We start from the raw sequence: 14,203 nt of genomic DNA, 5'->3' as shown, positions 1-14,203 counted from the left end.
CATTCCGAGCAACCTCAACCAGAGGGCGGACGCGCTATCCCGTAAGCCGGAATACTTTTGCCCCAAGGACTCCCTTCCCCCCCGGACGGTGCTGCCAGCAGACTCCTTGGCCGCGGTCCAGGAACCGGTGGACCTGCGGGCTCAGGTGCTGGAAGCGCAGCGACAGGATGACTGGTCGCAGCAGCGGAGAGCGGACGTCGGTCCCGCGTCCCCATGGACCGTGGAGGAGGGCTTACTCAGACACCGGGGTCGGCTGTACGTGCCCACGAGTCCGCTCCGAGCCCTCGTCATGAACCAGTGCCATGACAACCCCGCGGCGGGGCACTTCGGCTTCTTTAAGACTTTGAACTTGGTGACGCGAACTTTTTGGTGGCCTCGGGTACGGCACGACGTGCACGCCTACGTGACGTCCTGTGTGACGTGCCGACAGGCCAAAGCCGCGTCCGGTCCCCCTCCCGGACTCCTCCAGCCGCTGCCGACACCGGAGAGACCGTGGGGAGCCATCTCCATGGACTTCCTGACAGACCTGCCCCTGTCCGCTACGTACACGACCGTCCTCGTGGTGGTGGATGCGCTCACGAAGATGGCACATTTCATCCCGTGCCGCGGCCTGCCCTCGGCCCGCACCACGGCTCGCTTGTTCCTGCAACATATCTTCCGCCTCCACGGCCTGCCGGACCGGGTGGTTTCAGACCGCGGGGCCCAGTTCACGGCCCGCTTCTGGAAAAGCCTGATGGCTGCGCTGGAGGTGCAGGTGTGCCTGTCGTCGTCACATCATCCGGAGACTGACGGGGGCACGGAGAAGGTCATCGGCATACTGGAGCAGTACCTCCGCTGTTTTGTCAACCAGCAGCAGGACAACTGGGCCGAGTACCTTCCCCTGGCGGAGTTCGCTTTTAATAACTCCCAACACACCTCCACCCAGATGACCCCGTTCCATGCCAATGTCGGATACCATCCACGGCTTTTCCCGTTGACCATCATGGATTCCCCTGTTCCCGAGACCCGGGACTTCCTCTCAGAGCTGCAGGCGGTGCAGCAACTGGTGCGGCGGCAGCTGATCCGGGCGAAAGAGGATTATAAACGGTTCGCCGATCGCGCCCGCCGGGCGACACCACCGCTGGAAGTAGGAGATCGGGTGTGGTTGTCCACGAAACATCTCCCCACGGACCGGCCGGTACGGAAACTAGCCCAACGCTTTATCGGTCCCTTCCCTATCGAGGCGGTCATCAATCCGGTGGCCTACCGGTTGACTCTACCCCGCTCCATGCGGCTCCACCCTGTTTTTCATCGGTCCCTCCTGGTCCCTGAGGCCCCCGCGAGCCATCTCCGCCGCCCGCCGACGCCTGCCCCCCCAGCCGCAGCCGACGAGGACGACGCCTCGACGTACGAGGTGGACAGTATCCGGGACTCCCGTTGGCTGAAGGGGCGCTTCCAATACCTCATCGCCTGGAAGGGGTACGGGCCCGAGGATTTCACCTGGGTGGACGCATCTGCCGTTCAGGCCCCTGACCTGGTGCGGGCTTTCCACGAACAGTTCCCGTCCCGACCCCATCCCGACCGTCAGACCCGGGGGAAGGGCCCTGCGGTGGGGGATAGTGTTGTGGCCCCGCCCTCTGAGCCTGTCCCATCGGAGGAAGAAAGCTCCGAGCATGAGGAAGAGGAGTCAGCCAGGCCTCCCTCTCCAGGCCCCTCCCCTCTGGCATTGTCTCAAGTGCCGGTCGAGGGAGAGGAGACAGCTGATTCCAGTCAAAGTGATAATGAGACATCATTCCTGGACGCACGCCTCCGAAGGCGTGATAAACGTTTGCAGCAGTTTAGGAGGCGTGCTAGGGATTAGCACTGAGTCACTGGACCACACCCCAGAGACCACACCCCAGAGACTATATAATAGAGAGTGGTGGTCAAGGAGCTTTTGTGACGAACAAAGCAAAACCTTGGAGTCACTAAAGCCTCGTCCGGAACTGCTGGGAGGAATATTATTTCTGTTTGGACTTTCTTGAACGTTCGTATTTTATCTGTCTGTTTGTGCAAATAAAGACCCTTGGCAGACGGTGTGTCTATCGCTGCCAAGTCGGAGATAAGAACTGGGTGCGTTCCAAAGTGTTTCCTTAACCCTCGGCTGGCTGTGTGTGTGTGTGTGGGGACGGGGACAGATCATTTTTAAATAATATTGTCTTTTGATCTTCTCCCAGTTTAATAGCATGGCCTCACGTATAAAATGTCTTCTAAAATACCCCTGCGTTTTGTTCCCTTGTACCATAAAAAAGCGTGCCATCCCAACAACAAATCATGTCCTTCTAAAGTCAATAATCTAGTATTTCTTAACATTATCCATTCCTTAATCCACATCAGACTTGTTGCTTGATAGTATAATTCCCAATTAGGCAGGCCAAATCCTCCTCGTATTCTAGCATCTTGCAACAATTTTAGTTTTATCCTCACTTTTTTGCCCTGCCAAATGTATATCAACACTATTTTATTTAAATCTTCAAAATACTCTTTCCCCAACTTAATTGGGATTGTCTGGAACAAATATAGGATCCTGGGTAATATATTCATCTTAATCGTTGATATTCTCCCTATTAGTGATAGTTGTAAATTTTCCCACTTTGCCAAGTCTGACACTATCCATTGTTTGAGTTTATTATAGTTGTTCTCTTTGAGTGTACTACATCTTGCTGTCAGGTATATCCCCAAGTACTTAACTTTATTTGTGACCTGCATCTTCAATACTTCCGCCAGTTCTTCTTTTTGTTTTATTGACATATTTTTGCCAAAATCTTCGTTTTGTCTTTATTTACTTTCAAACCTGCTACTTTTCCATATTCTCCTATCTCATCTATTTTGTAATTGAAGATGGTTTGTTTAAAAAAAAAAAATTCAAAAAAAAAATTAAAATTGCAGAAAAAACAATGGCTACCAACTTGCCTTCCATGGAGGACCTGTATACTGCAGGAGTCAAAAAGAGTTCTGTGAAAATATCTACAGACCCCTCACATCCTGGACATAAATTGTTTCAACTTCTACCCTCAAAATGAGGCTATAGAGCACTGCACATCAGAACAACTAGACACAAGGTCAGGTTTTTCCCAAACGCCATCACTCTGCTAAACAACTAATTCCCTCAACACTGTCAAACTATTTACTAAGTCTGCACTACTATTAATCTTCTCATCGTTCCCACCACCCATCTCCTCCCACTTATGACTGTATGACTGTAACTTTGTTGCTGGTATCATTATAATTTATATTGATATTGATTGTTTCCTGATTGCTTATTTGTACCCTATAGAATAGGTTTATTGGCCATGTGTGATTGGACACACAAGGAATTTATCTTGGTGCATAGGCTCTCAGTATACATAAAAAGAAAAGATACGTTCACCAAGAATCATAAGGTACAACACCTGGTTATAATTATAGTCATTAAGTGTTGTACCTTATGATTCTTGATGAACGTATCTTTTCTTTTATGTACACTGAGAGCAGGGGTGAAATGCTCCCGGTTCGGACCGGCTCGGGTGAGTAGGTAGCGATGGCGGCGGGCAGTTCGGAGAACCAGTAGCAAAAATATCTGCCTCTGCCCCCCGTGCCCAGCTGAGCCGCGCGATCATCAGAGCCTGAGCTAAGCTCTGAGGATCCAAGCTCTGATGATCCCAGCTGAGTTGCCTGCTAATCAGGCAACTCAGCTTGGATTGTCAGATCCATTTAAAAGAAAAAAAGCTTCTCCCCCCACCCAGCCTCCACTTGCTTACCTTAGCTGCTGATCGCAACGCCTGCCTGCCTTTGCATCCATTGCATCAGCAAGCAACTGAATCTCCCTGCCTGCAATCAAGCTTATCGGTGAGCAGCTCTATGTGCAACTTTAAGACTTGTGGACTTCAACTCCCAGCAAAGCTGGCTGAGGAATTCTGGGAGTTGAAGTCCACAAGTCTTAAAGTTGCCAAGGTTGGAGACCCCTGTTCTATTGGGTAAGTTTTTTCCCCCTTTGGGAGCTTTAAAAGAAATAGTTAATTGGGTTTTTTTTTTAGTTGTTCTTTTTTTGGACCTAGCCATTTAAAGTTTAGGAAGTTTTAAATTTAGCTGCTTTTATATAAAAATAAAAATAAATTAAAATAAAATAATATTTGTGCAGCTTTCTGAGATTTAGTGTGTTTCTGTAGTGTTTCACTCTAACTACACAAACACACAAAATCTCACAAAGCTGTATGTGGAATTTTGTGTGTGTGAAGTGTGAAAGTTGTTTTTTGGGGCTTTTTGTGGCTGTGTGAGGTTCCTGCTTGTTGCAGGGGCCATTTTGGGTCTAGCACAGCTGCTTTAACATTGTGGGTGAGCCAGTTGTGTTGTGTTGTGTTGTTTGTGTGCAAAGTGTGAAAGTTGTTTTTTTGGGCTTTTTGTGGCTATGTGAGGTTCCTGCTTGTTGCAGGGGCCATTTTGGGTCTAGCACAGCTGCTTTAACATTGTGGGTGAGCCAGTTGTGTTGTGTTGTGTTGTGTGTGTGTAAAGTGTGAAAGTTGTTTTTTGGGGCTTTTTGTGGCTATGTGAGGTTCCTGCTTGTTGCAGGGGCCATTTTGGGTCTAGCACAGCTGCTTTAACATTGTGGGTGAGCCAGTTGTGTTGTGTTGTGTTGTGTTGTGTGTGTGCAAAGTGTGAAAGTTGTTTTTTTGGGCTTTTTGTGGCTATGTGAGGTTCCTGCTTGTTGCAGGGGCCATTTTGGGTCTAGCACAGCTGCTTTAACATTGTGGGTGAGCCAGTTGTGTTGTGTTGTGTTGTGTGTGTGTAAAGTGTGAAAGTTGTTTTTTGGGGCTTTTTGTGGCTATGTGAGGTTCCTGCTTGTTGCAGGGGCCATTTTGGGTCTAGCACAGCTGCTTTAACATTGTGGGTGAGCAGGTTGTGTTGTGTTGTGTTGTGTTGTGTTTTGAAGGTTAAAAAAGGGCAAAGAAGTGACATTGACTTGGCCACGCCCACCCAGTCACCTTACCACCAAGCCCCGCCCACTAATTAAGCCACGGCCAAAGAACCGGTATCAAAAAAGTTTAGATTTCACCCCTGACTGAGAGCATATGCACCAAGACAAATTCCTTGTGTGTCCAATCACACTTGGCCAACAAAAATTCTATTCTATTCAAATCCACCAGGTGGACCCGGATGAAAGCATGCAAGAGGTTTTATGCTCTTCCTCCCGTCACTCAAAACTGTCCTGCTTCCCCATTGGCTGGAGACTAGCAAGCTCTCGACCTATCTGGAGCTCCTGTTCAACAATATGGCCTTATTTTCCCCAGCAACCCACTGTCTCCATGGCCTGGTGTGATTCTGCATCACTAACTTTCCATTGTTCTTTTGCATAAATTGTTTATTTTTGAAATGTTTCTGTTAAGATATTGCTCAGAAAGCCCCCCCTTTTCTTTCTAGACTTTTCTGAACCACTTTGTTCACTCTAAGAACAATACCATTTTAACTAGTTTTTCAAAAAGTTCATTAACTTTCTAGTTCTTTATTTTATTTATTTATTATGCAGAAGTGGAAGCTGTAATGAAACATTATTTTAGAAGCAATACTTCATATCTGACAATATCAGAAGCCCATACCTGCCACGGCTGCCTTGGAGCCCCCAACCTCCCTTCGCCCTCCTTCCTTCCCCTCCTCCATCTGGAGGAATAAGCGGCATTCAAGGCCTGGACCAGAGTCTGAATCATACTGTACACAAGGGGATAATTTGGGAACTTTCTACTGTTCTCTTTCTCCTGGGTCTCCAGTGGGGCTTTCTGGGTGCATCTTCTGCGGCCTTTGACAGAAAAGACGTTCTTTGAAAGAGAACAGCGGAAATAATAATCTTGAAACTTTTCTTCCACAAAGAAAAGGGGTTCAAAGGCAGAATCCATTGGCCTTTCTTTTGCCAGATAACCAAAGTTCCAAATACTATGGATGTATTTGTAAAGTCTGTGCTTTATCAAAATTAATCTTCCCAAAGCTGTACAGATCCAGACTTTCCCTTCAGTGGATCCTGGCAAACGCATAAGTGTTAAATGGAAAGGCAGAATTCTCCCCAAAATGGTAACATTTTCTATGAAGTGAACAAAGACGTTGACTTGTCTCCACTTAGAGAGGGAATCCCTGAGGGCTGTTGTGTATCCAGTTGTTGAGAACAGTTGTGATATAACCACACAAATTCCATTCCTGACAAGCATAGGAATAAAAATCCTCATGAAATTCTCTCCCTTCTCTGTGTCTGAAGCAAAGAGGCCAATCAGGGTCCATCTGAAATGGAGGAGCAGTTCGACAATTGCTGGGTACTGGAATCCTTCTTTGGGGAGCATCTGGTGGAAAAAGGGGAATTTCCTTTTATCACTCAGAGCCTCTGAAACAAGGTTATTACTGATCTGAAAAAGCAATGAAGAAAGCTGTGTTACATTGAGGGTCAGATAAAGTCCAAAACTTTATTTTTTAATAAATTCAACTTGGTATTGATGAACAAATTAAATAGATTATTGTTGATTAGCAATTATGCCATATCAATAAACAGAATATTAAGCACAGTGTTAATGACACTGAATATAAAAACGAAGCACAAGAAACAAATTAAATAAAAAAGAATAAGAATAAAAAAACATATTTCTTTATCACAACTTATTGCAATCAGACCCACATGTCTATGGAGATTCTCAGTCGTCCAGGTTCTTCAGCTCTGGATGAGAAGCAAAAGGTCTTCAAAGAAAAACCAGAAAGTCCAGTTACCTCTTGAAAAAAGCACCTTTGGGACAATCAGATCCAGATGTGCAGGTGTCAAGTGAGCATTTCGTTCCAATAAAGAGCCGTATTATATCTTTAATTCTGACTGAACAGCAAAAGTGTTGCTTTAACACAAGTTTCCCAATAGGTTGTTTGTCTAATGTGCAGCCCAAGACTCTCATCTCTCTCTCTCTTATGCAGTTGACATTCAATATTCCAGACTCTTGGTGAAGCAATATTTGTTTGTTTATTTATATACCACCTTGATTATTTTTGGGCTTTTCTCTAGTTACACAAGAGAGAGGGAGACCAGAGCTCCCAATATAATTTGTCAGTTGCATAATCCAAGAGGGCTTTATTTGAAATTCTGCATCTTCTAACCCAGAGAACTTGGGGACTCTGTCAAGTTCCAGAGATTTAATTGTACACTAAGAAATTCATTATTGAACGTATTACTGAAATAAATGAACTTTTGCATGATATTCTAATTTTTCGAGTTTCACCTGTATATAGGTGCTACTATTGCCAGCTTGAATACAACTGCATATGTCAGGCGTTATGTCTATGTGAAAATCAACATGCCAATAGTTTATCCACAAATAGGATATTTTTTGAATAGCTGAATAGCTGGGAGAAAATCCTCTTCAATGACCTTATTGCTTTTCAGGCCTTGTATGAGAAATTTGAACAAGAACATAAGAGAAAAAAACATAACTGACATGTTTGCTAATATGAAGAAAAGCAACTCTTTAATTCCATGGAGAAGATATGGTTAGATCTATTGCTCATCCACCATTCACTTTTCCAGATAGAGAAAAACACACACAAACCTGTGGGACTTTGTAAGGTGCTGCTAATGTTGATGCCTGGATGGAGATGTCCCTGTCAGCTGCATCAAGAAGAGCCAGGAGGTTCTCCTTCCTTCCACAGCCGTAGTTGGGGACATTGGCTTCTCCAGTGGAGAGCATGTCCAGCAAGGCATCTGAAGTGTGTAAAGTATTCAAATAGTTGTCATGGATGTTGTAGCCCAGTGTGAGATTGTGCAGGAGCTGGGAGTTCTTGGTGACCCCTTGAATGTTGAAAATGAATAGTAGGGTGTATATAAAACTAGAAGAAAACGTACTGTAGAAAAATGTTCAAGTTATTATCAACAGTAACAACAAACTTTTTAAAAGAATTTATTCCTTTTTGCCTCCATAAACCTACTGAGTCTTAAGCCAATATTGATCCAAAACCAATAATCAGTTATAGAAACATGGGAATGGGCTGGGCAGAGGCAACTACAACTGTTTCAGTCCCTCCTTTAAACAAAATGAATTCAACTGATGAACTCAGGAGTGAACGGGGAGAGGAAAATAATCTGCATTGCCTTCAGGTTTTTTAACCCCATCTTTGGATTTGAGTCTTTTCTACAAAATAAAAAAAGAGGCAAATTATAGAAATCAAAATCATTCAGGAAATTAGACAAGTCCTATAATATAAAAGTAAGTGAAATAAGACAAAAAAAAAGGAGAGTGTTAGGAGGGGATGCAGCTCCATCACCCTGAATGACTTACGCATAAGAAAGTATAGAAGGAGCACTGTGGAAAGGCAACATTATAGGTGATAATTGTGTTTCAGTTAAAACTATACCAACGAGATGGTCTCCTGGTCTGTAAAAGCTCAATGGTGTATTTTCATCCTGGTGGTCCAAACTCAGCAGGCATTTCCTTCCAAGCTTCCCAGAGACTGGATGGGACACCAGCAGCATCAGAAGCAGAAGCAGGAGGTCCATAATTCATGGAGCTTTATTAATCTTCTTCCTGTTTCTAACACCCACAGCAGGAACAGTTGGAACAATTCAAAACACTCTCAGAAGATTGAAATGCCAGCGACTTTCCTGATATGAACAGAGAAACACTCAGCTTCACCTGGAAAGGAGAGAAAGGTACAATCAAGAGCACAGATCCTGCCTGTCCCAAAACTTGTTCCCACAGAGCTTGACAAATTTATGCTTTTCTGATACAAGATTCTTTGCTTATGGCTTCAATCTGCTCTCTCTATCACAGGTATGGATATCTCCAAGGCCCAGATAATCATTATTAATTACAGGGAGAAGCAACTTCTCCTCTTGGGATCCTGAACTTCTTCTGGGCTCCAGGTGCAGAGGAGAGGATGGAGAAAAGCTTGTTTGTGAAAAGCCACAACTACACTCCTGGGGTCAATTCCTGTCGTGGTTGTGGTCCTTCCAGTCAGGACATGTCAGGAAAGTGATGCTGGAGAAAGATAGTTCAATAACAAGGGAATTGACCTCTGCTGTCCTTCAACCGGGTCTCTTGTCTCCAGGGACTTGCAGGGGAAGGTCACCCAGAAGTTTGGAGTTTGGTGCCACTCTAGATTGGTGACCCTTAACTCTTGTGCTGCCTTTCTTCTTAATGCCAAGGAAGCAATCAGTCCCCTTGGATTCTGCCTAAGGTGAAGAGTGGGGCCTCTTTGGGCTTTTCTTTTATATCAGAACTTCATAAATTGGAGCTGATTTTAAAAAGTGGGACCCCTCTGACTTTCCAATCTCTGAGGCTGTGGGGTGAAGCCCCCTTCCCTAAAAAGCCTCCGAGTGCTTTGAAGCTGCTCTTGGGGCACCTGAGTCCCTGGTTCATTGGGATCCATCATTAACAGATTGTGTCTCTTCTCTGGATGAGGAAGACGGAGACGTCCCCCTTTGCCCAGAAGGGAGAACTGGGGAGGGGGCTAATCTGAAGGGAGAGGAGGGTCCCCATCCCAGGTTCTCCTCTCAGGGCCTGGCTAGGAGGTCCTGGGGGGCTCTGGGTGGAAGGCCAGGCGGAGGCCTGGGAAGGGGCTCCTCTCCTCCCGGAGGGTCTCTGCCGGGTCTCCCTGGAGCCTGGAGGGGCCCAGAGGGGAGGGGGCCAGAGAGAGACGGGGGCCCAGGAGAGGCCCAGGGGAGGGGGGCAGGGGCGGCTGGGGCCGCTTTCCTCTCAGGGAGGCCGGGGGGACCTTTCCCCACACTGGGCGGAGGAGAGTCTGGGCTGAAGAGGAGCCTCGCAGGAGGAAGAGCCTCTCCGGCTTCTCTCCCATGGTCTCCATCCAGGCTCCCACCTTCCTCCCCCCCAGATCCAGAGGCTTCGGGGCCCCCAAAGAGCTTCCGGGGCCGATCGGCCAGCAGGTCCCCCCTGAGGAGAGAAGCCAGGATGGAGGCTCTGAGGGGGGAAGGGAGGCCTGGCCCTTCCTCTCCCCTCGGCTCCCCCGGCTTTGCCTCGGCCTCTGCCCAGCAACGGAACCAGAAGGAAGAAGGTGGAGGCTTTAGATCCTCTGCTGATGGAGGAGGAAAAGAAATATATATATGTATATATGTTAAAAAAGAGGGAAAAATCCTTCATTCCCTGGTTGCCCCCCAGTGTCCCATATCCCCCTCCTGCCCCCGTGAAGTCAGGGAAAAGGGGACGGGGGATTTGGGCCTCCCCCCCTTGGGGGCCCTTCAGTGGAGGTCATCTGTCCGAGTGTCCAGTGCAGGGCCTCCCAGGGCAGGTGACTCAACCTCAGCAAAGATGTCTGGACTTCAACTCCCAGAATCCCCTGTCCAGCACTCGGGGTCCTCTTTCCATGATTTAGCTGTCCCTCACGCTGCCTGTAGGGGGCAGCCTACAGTCTGGCTTTTCAGCCCCAGCTGGCCCCCACAGGCAGCGAGCAGGACAGCTAAAGCAGGCAAAGACCCCGCAGCCTCCTCCATTTTGTGGCCTCTTTTTTCCTGAGGCGATTCTCCCTCCCTCCATTTTGAGGGGAGAAAAAAGCTGAGGGGAGATTTTCTCTCCTCTCCAGCCAGGAGTCAGGAAGGTTCCCCAAAGGGGGGGAGGGAGGTTGGGGGGAGGGGAGATCGGCAGCCCCTCCCGGTTCTTTCAGGGGAGCCCCAGAGGATCCAGGACTGGAGGGGCCCCCAGAGGTCATCCAGCCAGACCCCAGCCCAAGCAGGAGCCCCTCTGCCCTCCTGGAGGTTTCCCTCCGGGGACTCCGAGCTTCCTGTGGGCCCTGGCTGTATTTCAGAGGCTGAGGCCTTTCATGAGGAGAGTCTCTGCTCCCCATGGAAGCCCTCAGAGCCCTCAGAGGAGAAAAAGTTTAGGCCTGGATGGCCTTGAACTAGGCCGCCTCCCTCCCTCCCTCCCTCAGCTTAGTTAGTGCAGAAGATCCTCTCCTCCCATAAGGCCCTGCCTGTTCCTGCCCCCTTTGCCTCCCCTCTCGACTTCAGCCCTAAGAATAGGAAACGTCTGGAAGTCTCTCCCCTTCGACCCTCCACTGCCTCCCCTGGACCCCCCACCCGCTTCTCCAGAGGTCCCTAAGGTCCCCCAGCCCCCCTCCCCCTCCCCTCCCCCTCCCCCTCCCCTTCCCTCCTTCTGCCCCTGCCCCTCCCCTCCCCCTCCCTTTCCCCCTCCCTCCTCTCCTCCTCCCCCTCCCTTTCCCCCTCCCTCCTCTCCTCCTCCCCCTCCCTTCCCCTTCCCCTTCCGCTCCCCCTCCCTCCCCTCCTCCTGCCCCTGCCCCTCCCCTGCCCCTCCCTTTCCCCCTCCCTCCCCTCCTCCTGCCCCTGCCCCTCCCCTCCTCCCCACCCCCACCCTTCCCCTTCCCCCTCCACCTCTCTTCCCCCTCCCCCTCCGCCTGTCCCCCTTTTCTTTTATGTACCCTGAGAGCTTCTGCACCAAAGACAAATTCCTTCTGTCTCCAATCACACTTGGCCAATAAAGAATTCTATCCTATTCCTATTTCTTATTCTATCTTATCCTATCCTATCCTATCCTATCCACTCTACTCCACTCCACTCCACTCCATTCTTATTCGATTCGATTCGATTCGATTCGATTCGATTCGATTCGATTCGATTCGATTCTATTCTATTCTATCCTATCCTATCCTATCCTATCCTATCCTATCCTATATGTACTCATTTCATGTATTTATGGCTGTGGTTTGCTAATTTATATCCATTTATTTGTGGCATTTTGTTTATGTGTTCTTGTCTATGTTTATACTGATACTTGTTTCCTTGTACTTGCTGACAAATTAAATAAATAAATAAAAAATAAACAAACAAACAAATAAGCGAAGGGGGGTTGGCTTGATGTGTGAACCGGATCAGAGTTTGGCATTCAGGGGAAAGAGGTGGGATAATGGCAGAGGGACAGAGAGGCGTCTTGAGAGATTTGGGGGGGGGGGGGGTGTTCAGTGATTTCCCACAATTTCTGGACAAACCTTGATAAGAGACTTGCAGAGCTTTGTGGTTGTGTGTTCAGAGGATGGAATTGGTGACTTTGTATCAGCTGGATCTCCAGCCTGGGATTCTCCTTGGATGCATGCTTGTTATCAGCTGCCATAGTAACGGGGAGGGGGGGTATTTTGGCATTTGGGTTGGGGGGCTGAGCTGGTGAGGTGGAGACCCATCTGAACTAAAAGGGAGGTTTGCTCTCATGAATGACTGCGCTGCTCAGTGGAGTTGTTTACACCCAGTCAAGGCCAACCGTCCTAGGACTCCAGGTGGACGAAAACACCTGAAGATGTGCCCCACACGACACTATGTGGGACGGGGATTGGACTTTCAGCCTGGGTCCCTGGGGGCGGGGAGGGATGGGATTTGGGGAAAATTTCAACCTGTAACTTTCAAGCCTTTTGAATCAGATCTTGCCTTGCTTTTGCCGCTACCATCTCAAACTCAGTAAAAGGACCTTTTCTCTACTTCAATGGAGTCGGGGGGGGTCTTTCTCGGGTTTTGAACGGAGGCAGGCTTGACACTTTGATTCCCCTCCTCCCACTTGGAGCCCCAGAGATGGCTTTGGATGCTGGTTTCCAGTATTCCCAGTGAAGCCATGGCTCAGGATACTGGGGCTGCTCCCCAGAGCAGAAAGGCTGGGCATGAATCCCATCAAACTGAAGAAGGGGGAATGTGGCTGTGACCCTCCCTGGGTTCCCTTCTCTCTCTCTCTCTCTCCTGCCAGGTGTTGGGAGGAAGAATGGAGGCTTCACAGGGCATCCCAGACTTTGCTCAATGTTGGCTTAGAGAGTTCTTAGAACCAACCAGGATGGCTTCCAAACCAGGATCAGGGTCTTAAGAGTTATTAGTCAGTCCAATTAATTGTGGCACTTCTGATGGCCATAACAAATCACAGTTTCTGCATTATGCAATCACTGGTGGTCTCTTCAGGTGTGCTTGTTCTTTTCCAAAATGGAGGCAACATGTGGAGAGTTGTTGGTCTGCATCCGTCTTTTTCAAACTTTAAGATGAATGGACTTCAACCCCCAGAATTCCCCACCCAACAATGCAGGGACTTCATCATGCTGGCCAGAAAATTCTGGGAATTAAAGTCCGATCATCTTAAAATGCCAAGTTTGAAAAATGCAGCTCTACATTCCTCCCTTCTATAAGGAGTTAAAGCCCTGCACCAAGAATTGGCTAACTCACACGTTGCTCAATAAGCCAGACACATTTTTTTCTCTCCCTCTCCCTTCTGGGCAACCCCGGATCCCCCTTGGAAGACCCAGCCCTGCATGGCTTCTCCCCCACAGGAGCCTCTCCTGGAAAGACACGGAGCCCAAGGGAAGCTGGGGAAACCCCGGGGGCTGCATCCCCCCAACATGCAACCCTGGACCCATAAACCAGGTTCTTCTCTTCCCAGTGTGGGAAGCCCCCCCACTCCTAGAAGAATGAAATATTTTGGGAAATATTAAAAAGGCAGAATATTATATTTCCCTAAAGGAGAAATGGAGAAAGAGGCTTTTAAAGACAGAAAGCAGACTCGGTCTTTAGAATTCACCCACCACCATTTAGCAAAAGACACAGAGCTCACTACATGGCACAATTTCCTAAGGGCATTTCAGGCATTTAACAACCCCTCCCCTCCCCCCCAGCAGCATTTCAGGACCTGCACAAAATCCTGGCATTTGTCCAGCTAGTTGTCCAGCTGGTCCAGAGTCCTGGTGGTTCTGCTTCATCAATCAATGGACCTTCTTCCCAAGGAGCCTCCATTTTATTTCCAGCGTCTTTCTCCGGATTGGAACTGAACCAGATGGATTTTCCCTTCCAACACCAGGAATGGGGGGGTAGAGGCTGGGGAGCTGCCCCAGATCCCCTCCTCCTTCCTGGCCATCCTGGGCCTTCTCTATGGGTCTGGGCTTTGCTTTCCCCCTAGTGCCCCATACATGGAAAGAAGTGGCAGTGGAACATGGGATATGGTCTCCCCTGTTTCCAGGACTCAGAAGATGGAACCTGGAGGGAGATTTTGCTCTGCTTTCCTTCCCCAACATGAGGCTCCCCAGCTTCCTTCTCCCAAGAGGGGCTCCCCACTCATCCAGGCAGAGTCCTGTCTGGTATCCCTGCAAGAGCCCCCTTGCCTGGCCTGGGCATGGGAAAGGGTGGCAGGGGAACATGGGACATGGGCTTCTGCATTTCCAGGTCTCTGAAGATGGAAGTTGGATTTTGTAGATCAGCTTTCCATCT

The 14,203-nt window shown here is 48.5% G+C and overlaps 1 protein-coding gene across 9 annotated transcripts; it reads right to left on the bottom strand.

Annotated features, from left to right (window-relative positions):
• Positions 1-5,496: 5,496 nt before the first annotated feature.
• LOC148111985 (vomeronasal type-2 receptor 26-like) lies at positions 5,497-11,127 on the bottom strand. 9 transcript variants are annotated; one of them, XM_087879197.1, is made up of 4 exons: positions 8,365-10,878; positions 7,563-7,801; positions 6,650-6,708; positions 5,497-6,383 (listed from the first exon to the last, which is right to left on the bottom strand). In XM_087879197.1, the coding sequence occupies exons 1-4, from the start codon at positions 8,504-8,506 to the stop codon at positions 6,353-6,355; spliced, it is 471 nt and encodes a 156-aa protein (XP_087735323.1). In that variant the 5' UTR covers positions 8,507-10,878; the 3' UTR covers positions 5,497-6,352. The 9 variants fall into 9 exon arrangements, with proteins under 9 accessions (XP_087735323.1, XP_087735324.1, XP_087735322.1 ...); XM_087879198.1 differs by having other exon boundaries at positions 8,289-10,394; XM_087879196.1 differs by having other exon boundaries at positions 7,563-7,854; positions 8,289-8,612.
• Between the last annotated feature and the right edge of the window lie 3,076 nt (positions 11,128-14,203).

This window comes from Pantherophis guttatus, chromosome 15 (genome assembly GCF_059756535.1).
Source record: "Pantherophis guttatus breed Tessera chromosome 15, ASM5975653v1, whole genome shotgun sequence".
Classification (NCBI taxonomy): Eukaryota; Metazoa; Chordata; class Lepidosauria; order Squamata; family Colubridae; genus Pantherophis; species Pantherophis guttatus.
The sequence above is the reverse complement of the archived record's forward strand: the minus strand, read 5'-3'. Positions and strand labels throughout refer to the sequence as shown.

Bases quoted from the DNA above. Each gene is read 5' to 3' on its own strand.
- LOC148111985 (XM_087879190.1), bottom strand. From the start codon at position 8,506: ATGGACCTCCTGCTTCTGCTTCTGATGCTGCTGGTGTCCCATCCAGTC. The intron at 7,855-8,288 runs GTAAGTCATTCA...ATTTTTCTACAG, and splicing joins CCTTCTATACTTTCTTATGC to TACGTTTTCTTCTAGTTTTA. The intron at 6,384-7,562 runs GTTTGTGTGTGT...TTGCTTTTTCAG, and splicing joins CACCTTACAAAGTCCCACAG to ATCAGTAATAACCTTGTTTC.